General features: G+C 36.6%; 1 protein-coding gene across 1 annotated transcript in view; it reads left to right on the top strand.

The window, feature by feature from the left end:
- The window catches only part of ddb1 (damage-specific DNA binding protein 1), a 67188-nt gene that overhangs the window by 6819 nt on the left and 47685 nt on the right, over positions 1-12684 (top strand). The window contains exons 5-9 of the mRNA XM_015391639.1: positions 1447-1561; positions 2259-2356; positions 8814-8972; positions 11029-11112; positions 11818-11934. Of these exons, the coding sequence (XP_015247125.1) occupies positions 1447-1561; positions 2259-2356; positions 8814-8972; positions 11029-11112; positions 11818-11934 (573 nt within the window). The remainder of the gene's footprint in view (positions 1-1446; positions 1562-2258; positions 2357-8813; positions 8973-11028; positions 11113-11817; positions 11935-12684) is intronic.

Consider the following 12684-nt stretch of genomic DNA (forward strand, 5'->3'; position numbering starts at 1 on the left):
AGGTTGGAAGTTGTGTTCAACCAATCTTTTTACTAAACCGACCTAATTTTCCCAATCTATATTTTTACTCGGGCAAAAGAATGCAGTTTAGTCTCATCAGCCAAAATAATTAAGTTTAATCGCAACTTTCAAAAGAGAGAGACAGGTCTTGAACCATCAACCTCTAGGGTGAGAGTCTGTTCCTTACAGAGGACGCCACTTATGTAGATGGTCTGTGGTGGGAGAAAATACTTCTTAACACTGACATGTTAACACTGGCTTTGTCTGGTGGTTTGCTCAGATATTGATCATTACATTGTTTATTCAAACCAAATTAGCTTTAAGTAACTAGATTGGTTGGAAAAACAACCAATTTATTCTTAGAATCTATCCAAACTTTATCCAACTGAGAGCAGCTCTCCTCCAATCTCCCACATCTTGACTGAACACTGAGGCTGTTTAAATGCCTTTCAAAATTCTTGCGCTTCCTGAACCACTTACCGAAGCGGTCACGTGGTATCACGGTAGCGAGGCCTCGGACGTCATCAATTTTGGCCCCTCCTCTAAATGAATCACGCCTCGACACGCGCATCAGGGAAACGCCCCCTCCATTACTCGACACACGCCTCGAAGCCTCGGCTCATCTCATAACATCACTACCAAATAGGTTAAATATATAAATAATTAGATGTGAAAAGAGCTGGCCCATTTTAAATGATTGCATCACAAATGGCTAAATAAGCTGTCAGCATGGCAACCATAGCAGCACTGGACCACATAAGTTTGGTGAGAATCACATTCAGGCTTTGCTGCATATGACAAGAGCATGTTTCCAAAGTTAGGGTGTTTTAACATGACATGTTTAGGGCTGCGACGATAGTTATTTTGCTAATTCGTTAATTTGTCCTTTTTTTTTTTTACAATTATTTAATTAAGATTTTCTACAGAGTTTAACCAGATGAAGCTAAAACTGCTCCAATAAAAGGGTTTCTGTTTGAGCATATATTTATAGATGCAAAGGTTTTTCATCTAAATAACTTTTACATACATACATACATGCATATATATATATATATATATATATATATATATATATATATATATATATATATATATATATATATATAAAAATGTTCTTCCAATTTGGTGTTAATAACAGCTCTAAGTGGGTTGATCTTTCAGTTAATGGCATGTGTAATAACCCTTTCGCATTGGCCGAAAAACCAATTTAGACCCAGGAACAGTTGGCTTTTAGTGCAAGTGGGAGCAGCTCACTGACGCTTGTCTAACCTGATTGGCAAGCAGCCCGCGTAAAAATCTCCTCGGCCACCCTTTATTCCCACTTTTTAACCAACTTGATTAATATTTAATTTGTTTCATCAAACTGTGCAATGTCGACCTTTTAGCTGCGAGCGCCATTGTTATCCTCCTTCCACCAAACCTGTCATTTATTATTTTGTGTCCTAGGACCCTCAAGGACGTCATGTAAAGACCTACGAAGTTTCTCTCAGGGAGAAGGAATTTAACAAAGGCCCCTGGAAGCAGGAGAATGTGGAGGCTGAGGCATCCATGGTTATTCCAGGTAAATCAATACTAACAATGTCTCTTAGTTGTTTTTTCTGGTTTACATATCTTTGATGGGGGGAAAGAAAGAGAACCTGGGAAAATGCATAATCTAAGCTGAAATCAGTAGAGTAATGTAGAGTAGATATACATTGATCAGCAACCTGGACTCTTATGCAGCTTTTGAGCTCAGACGAAGCTTTATGCTCATATTTTTTTGTGGTGAACAATAATTCATTAGCATATTAATAACCTGATTCAATAACCGTAATATGGTATGTGCTATATTTCAATATTTATTACAGTCTATGATTACAGCATTTGTTGCTGACTGACATTCAGCGTTTGACATAGTTTCATCCGTTTTTTGTTTTTTTTCTAAATTAAAGTAAAATAGAGGATTTTTATGAACCGGAAAATAATTCCCATATGTTTCTGTAGGCATCTCTTGTGTGCATTCTTGGCCATCTTTATGAGGCTTTTATTTTATTTATACCAATATATAAATTATAGAGTATCGAATGAAATGTATAAACCTATGATCGTATAATGTCTCATTTCCTGCTCCACTTCGTTTTTTGTTATTTTTTCATGAATTTTGTGGCTCACACCTTTAAAGTCTGGGCTGTATCCTTAAACTTTGGACAAGTTAAAAAGTTGTGTGCAAATTCTGGGAATTAACAATGAATTCTCTTCCTTTTCTGCTTGTATTTTAGTGCCAGAGCCATTTGGTGGCGCTATAATCATTGGACAAGAGTCAATTACCTACCACAATGGAGACAAGTACCTGGCCATTGCACCACCAACAATCAAGGTAAACAAAAAAAAATCCAATAGATTTAAAATATTCAGTTTTTTTTACTAGTGTTAAATATTAAGAGAATTCCTTAACTTTCTTGTTTCATGTTAAATATCTGTTCCTGCTCCCCTTTAATCGAGATGAATTGGTCCAGATGGCAGCTGATGATATGATGCAAATTAAAGATTGATAACAGCACAGGGAGCAGTGGACACTTTTGTTTTCCTCCTGTAGACTGAAGAAAAGGCTAATTGAGGTCAATTAAACCCAGTTGCACTGGAAGCAGTTCAGTTAGCGCTGTTATCTCCTGAACATCTTTAATGTGTGTGAAAGGTGGAGTCCTGTCAAAGATGCATACAAGCTCTGCACAAAAACCCGTTTTAATTGTATTTTTTAAGTAGGAATATCTTTGTGCAACTGTAAAAACAACATTGCAGCTTTGACCACTGTTTGATAATGATAATGATTTTGACCCGATAACATATAAGTGTGAATTATACATACCTTTATTGCATTTCTTCTAGTGTGGAAAGTTAGAAAAGTTTTGATCAAGTGAAATTACCTAAAAAGAACAATAGTCATAACAATAGGTGTGAGAACAACTGACTATTATAAAACTTTTTGAAACATTAGACGGAAGCATTGTGTTTTATCAGCATGCCAAATAATAAAAATGCACCGATTCGGTTGTTTCCGATACTGATGTCTGGGCTGAGCCTAATGGTCGATACAATCCGATTCAACTGTTGAATGAACCATATATCTTACCATTAGAGATGTTTCAATACCATTCTTTCTCAATACTAGGGGTGAGTATTTCCATGGGTGTTGAGATACGATACATGTCATGATACGATATTAACATTATATTGCACTTTAACTATATATGCCAATATTGTTCCCAGCTATCAAAGTTAAATATATAGACAAAAAGGAAAGTGCTGTATATGTTCATCAGGAGATATCGCTTGTTTAAGTTATTTTGGTATCCATGTTAAGGGTTTGAGTCGGTCCACTTCTTCTACTGTGATTAACTAGATATGGCACTGCACCGCACAGCAAACGGAATCCACAGCTCTAGCTGAAAATTTCCCTCATTGCTTTAGGTAAAATGTGTAGCTTTTAAAAAAAATCGATATCAGTAACTAATAGATCAATATTAGTACCCAATACAGTTCCGATGCTTGTGTTGTATCAGCTGATACAGAGTACCGATATTGGTTTGTTACAAAAATATATATAATCATACTACGCCTGCATGTCTGTGATCAGATTATCATTGTGGTGAGGCCTTGCTGAGGTTAAACCCTTGAATGGGAACATGAATGAATACAGCAAATGTAAGCTATATGATCAGCTCTTCACTCGTCTAAGGCAGCAGGTAAAAGCACAGCGCAACTCTTTTAGGAGCGGCAAAGACGAACTGTGTCAGAACTAATGGAATCAACCTGTAAATTTAAATTCTAATTTAAAATGACATGCTATCGGATCGGTGCCTGAACCCCAATGCTCAACGATACCAATGCCAACATTCTCTGCAGTGTCTGAGACATTTCAGATACTGGAATCGGAACAACTCTGTTTAACATGTGAATGAAGGCTTTAGCCTTGTAGTAAACATTGTTAAAAGTAATTAAATAAAACGGATATGAATGTAATATGTTAACAAGAGCAACAAAGCCAAAGAAGTAATACTGAAGTGCACTGGATGGGATCTGCGATAACTAAAATTAGTCACAATAATCTGATCCACCTCATTAGTCAATATTGGATCCAATATCCGATCCAAGTATCGGATCAGTGCATCTCTGCTAATTATGGAGATTTTGGGTGCAGGCTGATTTAATCTGATATTAGTTTTTAAGCCTGGTATCAGATTGGGACATCCTGATGAATAACAAGAGAATTAGTAGAAGGCAGAAAAAAAGTCTTCTAAAAGAATAAGGCAAAATTTTTATTTTATTTTTATTATTTGGTCAAATTTGTTGTGATTTTGCCTGTAGCAAGTGTTTTGACTCGTTAAGAATCTGTTAATTGGTGTCAAATTGCATCCAGAGGCAGCTTCTTAAACATAACTTCCACTTCCTTAGTGCTCTTAAGCTGAACTAGCAGTGTGTAGCAGTTGTAACACATCCTCAATGCCCAGAGGAGCTCTTCAGCTGCCTCTTGCTTCTATAATTAGCGGCTGATCTCTTTGCGTGCTGCAGAACCAAAGTTTCATACATTTTGGGGGGAACATTTATATTCTGCTGATGTAGAAGTCTCTAATTTGGAGTTACGCAGCTGTTATCCTCCTGTGTCTTTGTTATGGAGCCTTTGGCTTTGCTGCTTAGTAACTTATCAGTCTGACTGGGGGCTCTCAATGGTTCATTCATGCAGCAGCAGCCTCTTTGTGATTTCACACATTTGACTGAGGGAAAAGGTGTCTGTTGGGATCTAGCTGTTGTTGTTTAGGATTAAGGAATGAGATTCTTTATTGATCCATTTTTATAAAATCCTGTAGATGTTTTAATATGTTTAACCTATTAGGCAGATGCATGTTTTTTTTTTTTTTTTTACATTTGTTTTGTTGCTTTTACACAATCTTCAGTCTTTTGTTTAGGAAGATCTTAACAGAATAAACCATTTGATCCATCTGTTGTTTCATGAACTTAAATAGGCATCCTGCTGGTCTGCTCCATCTTTAAAAGCTTCCAGCAGCCTCTGGGATTATGCAGCTGTTCCAGCTCCACACCAGCTTCATTTATAGATGTGTTGCAGGAGGTTTAGGGATAGATTTGAAAAGTGAGATCTGATATAGATCAGAAATGTGTGAATGTTACTCATCAGTGTTGAGTTAAACTAGACTTTTGATTGGCTAATTTAGTTGAAAAATACTTGGAGCAGGAAAAAAACAGGATAGAGAAGCCAGTAGGAATATTTGTAAAATTAGCGTTCACCTGTAGTCACTTCTTTAAAAAACTGGTTAATTTGATTCAGTTTATAGGAATATTAGTTTTAAACAGCCACTGCAATAAAAGTAGATGCAAAGTTTGACATTGTAAGATGGCGATTCTTTGTGAAGGTAAAAGTAAAATAGGAAATTGTCTCATCTTGTGCCAAGGAGAATGACAACATCGGAGGCGGCTCTGATTATCATCAGTGGAAGCCAGCCTCAAAAAATATTGTTTAATTGAGTTATATTTGTCTCTAAATCCCTGCAGGAACACATCAGAAGCATTATTTTTTTTTTTTTTGTTCAGCATTCGAAGCTGTTTTATAAATTTTACGCGTATATTTTTTCAGCAAACAGTATTTGAGTTGCATATAGTAATTCTTAAATATTTTAATAGGATCAAAAATTTTGTTTGGAAAAACTGAAAATAAAACATTTTATATAAAAATAGGTTAAAAGTAATTTTTTCACAAGTAGTGACTGCAGCTCGGGTTATCAGGACACAGCCTCGGCATTTTCTTTCCATGTCTTGAGCTTTATCTGAACCACAGAATGTCTCAGAAGATGCCTACATGGGTTAAGAAGAAAAAAGAAAATGTCTGTCCTTTTTTAGAGTCAAAGCCAGTGAAGCCTCTGGGAAGATTTTAGAGCTCTTAATTCTTCGCTCTGCTAACAAACACTGAGGACCTGGCACTTTCCTGAACTCCCAAAAAATAGTGCCAATACTTGCTTTAATGACCTTTGCAAACCAATCACTCTGCTTCATTGGCCAAGTTTCCTGACAAGCGGAATGCTGTTGTTAAAGCAGCATGGGCCTTTTTTTTAACACCTCAGCAGTGTTGCAGACTTGTCGCCTGTTTCTCCCCCTATTGAGGCAATAATTCATGCATAAGGTGCATAGACCAATTATTACATAAAACAAACAATGCATGGAGATAATTAAAAAAATCTTGTTTTATGGGCCTTTAAAAATATGCTGACAAAATGTTGAGTTTTATAAGAATGTAATAGAATAGAAATGACTTTAGTTGTTCAACATCGGGGAAATGTTGTGTGATAGTGGCAAGAGTAGGTAAAACCACACAAACACAAGACTATAAAGAACAGCTTTAGCTATGATCCTAAAATAGATCACCTTTGTTTTATGTGACTTTAAAAAAAATTGGACTTAGCCAGTGTTCAGCACTGCTGTTATTGCGTAGCTTGGCCTCCAGGGGGCACTAAAGGTACTCGGGGATCTTTAAGATGTTCTGCATTGAACAAACTCAATATTGTTGGTTTAAATTTGTATTTCAGCTGCTGTGTCCGTCTGAATCATGTTGCCTCCAGAAATAACAACAAAAAGTTGTTGCTACCTTAGAAAGGGGTTCAGCACTGAATCAAATATAGCGTTTTAGATTTTAGGTTCTTAATAAAGTGGTGAATGATCAGATTACTAGGATAGTTCTAGGAGAGAGTATTTTCTGTATAAAAAATATTTATGTCCTTTGCAGTATTTAAATAAATACTCTGTCCTGTTCCTTAATTTTTATTTACAGCTGCTTTGTTTTCCTCCAAATTAAATTGAGGACTATTTGAAATCTGCTCCAGTTTGTGTTGCAGAGAAGAGGTAAATTAGAAAGTGATTCAATATTTCCCAAAGGGAATTTAGGTTCGTGCAAAAGAAGTATTACTACAAAGGAAACTCTTCCATCAGAAAATAAAGTGTTGTTACATTAAAGCACAATGTGCAGGAATGACCTCATGTAGTTATTCTTGTTCTAGCAGAACTAAGGAAGAGTAAAATGCATCTAAAGTGCTGTATGAAAGGCTGGTAGAGACGCATCAGACTCCTGAGTGTCTGTGTGCGGTTATGTCCCTCTGAAACACAGGATAAAGCTCTCCCGGTGTTTTGTCCCCGTCAGCTTCAACACCACTTTCACACATTCCCAAAGCTCGTCAAGGGTAGGAACTACTTGAAATTCTCCCTACGTGCTCTCCGTTTTCTCTGAGGCTGCTCACATGCATAGAATTGATATCTAAAGAGGCAACCACACAAAAAAAAAACCCTCATAGTGATAAAGAAAAGCATCACTTATGTAGCTTAAAACATGCCATCTGCCTGATCTGTTTCAAACCTATTTTGACAAAAGAGGAGAGGAATAAAAAAAAGTTTTTGCACAATTTACAGACTGGTCAGGATGGGAGACTTGTTTGACCTTTCTCATTAACATAGAAACAGGGAATATATTATCTTTTATGGTGCCTGTTAAATTTATATGGTGTTCTAGTTTTATTTCACACACAAAACAAATGTAAATCATTAGTCCTGCACAGTTGAACTAGAGCATAGGGTCTTTGATGAGTGTTGGAGCCCTCATGCGTAATATCCATATTCCAGGTAGAGTTTCTTTGAACCAAGGTGTGGACTGCTATGTTGAAATTGCATTCCATTAGGACTATTCACACTGCAGTCTGTCGACCACAGTGAGAGGTTAAATCATTTTGCTTTGGAAGAAAAATTTTCTTTTGCCAACTAATGTGACCTGCAGCCCCGACACTCAAGATAGTACAATTAAGTTTGTCCAAGACAAGATTTAAAGCTTTTTTCGCCCTTGAAAAGCTAGATTATTAACAAAAAGCAGATTAATCGGTCTGGCTGTTAACTCCCTGCCCGACCTATCTGGCCAAATCACAGCATAACCAAGATTTTGTTGTTACCTTTTATCCAAACAGCCTTTTGTTCCTATTAAGTCACAGATTGACTGGACATTTTGGTTTATTTTTTTTGTCAAAGAAAAACACAACAAAAAACTGTTGGAAGTCCTCAGTTGGGCTGCAGCTAATGATTATTTTGCTTATCGATTAATCTGTTGATTATTTTTCCTCGATCAATCGATTAAAAAAAATCAGATGGCAAAAGGTTTCTTAAAAAATATTTTTTTTAGAGGATTGAAACCAGATGACACTAAAACTGTTCCGCTTGAGGAATTGTGGGTAGAGCATTTCGATGGACAAAAAGGTTTTATATCCTAAATGCAAAAATGTTTTCTTTTTATTTTTTTCAAATTTGGTTAATTACCGTTGAATGGGTTCCTCTATCAACTAAAAGCATGTCTTTGTACTACAGTTACATCAATCGATTACTAAATTAGTTGACGATTATTTCAATAATCCTGTTTAATCCAATTAATGGTTTCAGCCCTAGTCCACAGACCGCTGTGATGTCATCTTTATACCCAAAGCAAGAAATTCATTGATTAATCATTAGAAGTATCTATATGTTTTGATAATTTGGATTATTTTGAAAGGATTTCTGGTGGGAATAGTAATTGTTGTAAATTTAGTAACGGTATTCTTCCTCCAGATTTTTTCTTGTTGTTGCTGCCTGGTTTATAAACATACTCTGAAGAACTGAATGTTTTTATGATGACATTCTATATTTCTTTACGGCGGATCTTGTTTTATGAATACAGATATCATTTCTGAGGCTTAAAGACTTTTATGTTATACTTTTTGGATTTATTTTTCTATTCATTCATTCTGTCTTTCTTGCAGCAAAGCACCATTGTCTGCCATAACCGGGTGGACCCCAACGGTTCACGCTACTTGCTAGGAGACATGGAGGGCCGCCTGTTTATGCTGCTCCTGGAGAAAGAGGAGCTAATTGACGGCACAGTGGCTCTCAAAGACCTGCATGTGGAGCTGCTCGGAGAGGTGCTCATTCATCTTTTTCCCCCTGCCTCCTTATCTCGGCCTGTCTTCACTCTGTTTATTCACCTGACTGTCCTCTGGCATTTCTCCCATTTGCTTCTTGCTCCCTGTTTCGATCATCCATTATCTTGCTTGTTGATTTTCCTTTTCTTCCTTTTATTTCAACTACCTCTGTTCCCTCTTTTTGTTACGATTGACTCTTTAATGGTTTATGGCTCTTCGAGCAGCTAATGGGTCTGCCGCATTCCTATAGAAAAGAGGAGAAAAACGATTCAAGCTCCTGTTGCCAAAATGTCACTTATCTCCTAAATGGGGATTTAGACAAAGGCTCTTCCAGTAGTATTGTGCTCGAGGCTGAATGTCGTCTTTAAAACATGCATCCTTTAGTTTGTAGTATCAGTAATGTGAGTTTAGAGGTGGAACCCTTATTCATTTTTTTTTTTTTTTTGTTCTGAGTTATGCAAAAGCTGCAAGCTTGAGCTGCATGCAATCAAGCACACTGAGTGTTGCGTAAGAGATGGATTGCTTTTCAAAAAATCTCTAACTGTACGCTAGATTGTGCAGACAGCTTGTTGATTGCAATGTCAAACAGCAAAGTCTGCAGTAATTTTGCATCAATAACTTAATGCATTTTTTATTTTAAGTAAATGTTTTTATGATGCCAGAAAGTAGAAATCTTTGTTTTACTTCTTAATTGTCTTAATTCTACATTTAGCAGAGAGTTCAACAGCACTTGGATTCAAACTGTGATTACCTTGAATAATTTACAATTTAATTTAGTTTAACTCTAGTTAATTTTTTTTAATTTATTAAAGCTACATTTTATGCTGAACATTATATCATAACTCAGCTCTTTTGCATGTAAAACTTTAGTAACTAAAGTTAAATAAAGAGGCGGATGATGCCGGTGTAGGTACCAGATCTGCTCGGGTCCTGCGCATGCCAGTGACGTTATGCTACATGATTGGCTGAACGTTGCCACATGATGTAAAACATTGTGGTTGCCCAGACAACGATAATAATTCCACGCAGGGTCAGTGTGCCAAGTCGGGAGCATCTGTAGTGTTAGCGTATCTAATGACCGATGACGTTTTACCTGATTGATAACAAAACTGAAAAAAAATCTGTTTATGGTGAAGAAAGTTACTGTTAGACCATGATATAAAGGGGGAGAGCTGGATAGCGCTGTGGCTAGCTGTGCTCAGTAGCTAACAGGTTAGCCTATTTTAGCTAAGTCAGTTAAGCTAGCATATTAAGCTACACTGCTTTTGAATTTGTGTTAACAGCAACCATTCGTTTTCTACAAGTAGAATAACTGTTTTATTTGTCTAAAATCTCTATGAAAGTCATTTTTTAAGATGTCCCGTTTATCCCGCACTGCCCTCAGATCTTTATGAAAAGGAAAAATAAAATATGCTGATACTTTTTGTCACCTTGTTAAATGGCAGAGCTTAGTTTTAGAACCCAGTACTTTCCTTCAAGACTGACAATGATTGTTTTCTACTTTCGGCTACTTTAGATCGCCAGTGAAATGTAAAATAACAGCAAATATAGGTACTCCAAACGAGATTTGATCAATAACCCTTTAAAACGCGATCCAAGAATAAAACAAAACAGAAAATTACTTTTTTTTGGTTTGAAGTCCTTATTTGGCCTTTTAACAAAATATGTAAAAAGAAAGAACAGAAATACATTTTTAATATTAATAATTTATTACTATGCGATAAGTCAAGATTATTTTTTGTGTAGTCTTCTGCCCTCTGTTATCAGGTTTATCTGATTGTGTACAATAGGATTTTGAGCAAAGTTTTTACCATTAAATTATGCAAAAAGGTGTCCGACGCAAAACATTTCAGAAACCGTATGTATCAAATATGATACATTTGGCATTACAGGGTTAAGAAACGAGTGAAATAAAGTTTGTCTGAGTGGAGTTACCATATGTTGATGTCATAGGAAGGGGCAGGGCACCGAGCAGATCTGACCACCTTAGCAGATCTGGTACCTACAACGGTTTGATCTAACAGAAATGTACATGTTTGTCTCTTTACTCTGGCAGACCTCTATAGCAGAGTGTTTGACCTACCTGGACAATGGTGTGGTGTTTGTCGGCTCCAGACTGGGAGACTCCCAGCTTGTGAAGGTAAGCAGCAAGATTTATTAAAGGTTAGTAATGCCTGTATTGAAACAAACCTGGCAGAAATCAGAGTCTTTTTCTTAATAGCTAAATTCTGCATGTATTGCATGTCACAGAGGTGTGGAAAGATGCAAAAAAAAGGTTTAACATAGCCTCTGGATATAAAGATACACTTTCACCTTGAAAGAAATGACTGAAATGAACCCAAATCATTTGTCTGGTCTTTGAAAACTTGGAAGACGGGGGAACTTGAATCTGAACTTAAATTAGTAGAACTCTGCTGACATAAATTCAGCGCCGACACAAACACATTACCTTTTGTTTGTTTTTGTTGAAATTTAGGAAGTAAAAAAGAGACAAATGAAAAATAATTGTTTAGTTAATCATAATCATGTCAGCAAATATCTCTTAACTGATAAAGCGGCTCTGGAGGCAATGTCACTTCATTATTTTAATAATGTTTATTTCTAATTTGTTTTTGTTTTTTGTTGTGTGACATGACAAGCAAAATTCCAATTTAAAAAAGTTTTTTCATTTTTTATTCTTGTAGTTTTCATACCTTCTTAGCTTAGCTGTGTATTTTATTTTGAGTCTGCATTATAAACTGATAAGCTCTTTCTAACCAAACACGAAGCGTAGTCGTTGTTGACACCTTTCCTCGCCTGTGATGACCTTTTATCCATTTGTAAAGAGAACTGTTTGTGATCGCAGCTCAACGTGGACAGCAACGAGCAGGGCTCCTATGTGACCGTCATGGAGACCTTCACCAATCTGGGGCCTATTGTGGACATGTGTGTGGTGGACCTGGAGAGGCAGGGTCAGGGCCAGGTACTTTTCCAAATCTTTTTCTTTTTTGTTTATTTTTATTTCCGTTCTTCTGTTTAACAAAGCATTAAAAGCTATGCGTCTGCTCATGTTCTTTCCCTCTAAGGTCAAGACCCTGTTCCTCTGTGCTTCCCTTGTTTTCCTATTCCTCAGGATCTCATGTTGCCAGTGACTTTGGTGCATCATTATGCACAGAGTATTGTAATATCCAGACTGGGAGCTATTACTCCTTTGGATAACGTTCACATCTATGGTAAAATGTTATGCCATTTGGAACACATAACTGAATGGCTTTTTATGTTCAATTGCAGAAGGCAGATTACTGCCTCGGTCATTCGTTGTGGTATTTTCAAAGAGCCTAATCTTTTTCATCTGCATGTTTTCTAAAAATCCTTATTTCTGTTGACCTTCAACAAATGTCACCCCATGTTTGATATGAGAAAGGAAAACAATCCTGTAATAATTTTTAATGTCACATTTAAAACGCAGGTCTAGTTTTTTTAGATCTTTTTGTTGTGGTTTTATGAGATATGTAATCCAGTGTTTCCCATTAATGAAAGAGACTAGGCTTGTCCGCCGATATTGGCAAAAAAAATGCGTATCGGCATGGCATGTAAAAATGCCGATCCAGACTGCCGATCCAGTTTTTTTTTTTTAAGATCCAGTCCGTATTTTCCAGTTTCGCCGATTGAAACGATCCATTCCACTATTTTGCGCCAATGTTCCATGAATCCGGTCCGCATTTTCCAGAAC

This window comes from Cyprinodon variegatus, unplaced genomic scaffold (genome assembly GCF_000732505.1).
Source record: "Cyprinodon variegatus isolate N-32 unplaced genomic scaffold, C_variegatus-1.0 Scaffold22, whole genome shotgun sequence".
Lineage (NCBI taxonomy): Eukaryota > Metazoa > Chordata > Actinopteri > Cyprinodontiformes > Cyprinodontidae > Cyprinodon > Cyprinodon variegatus.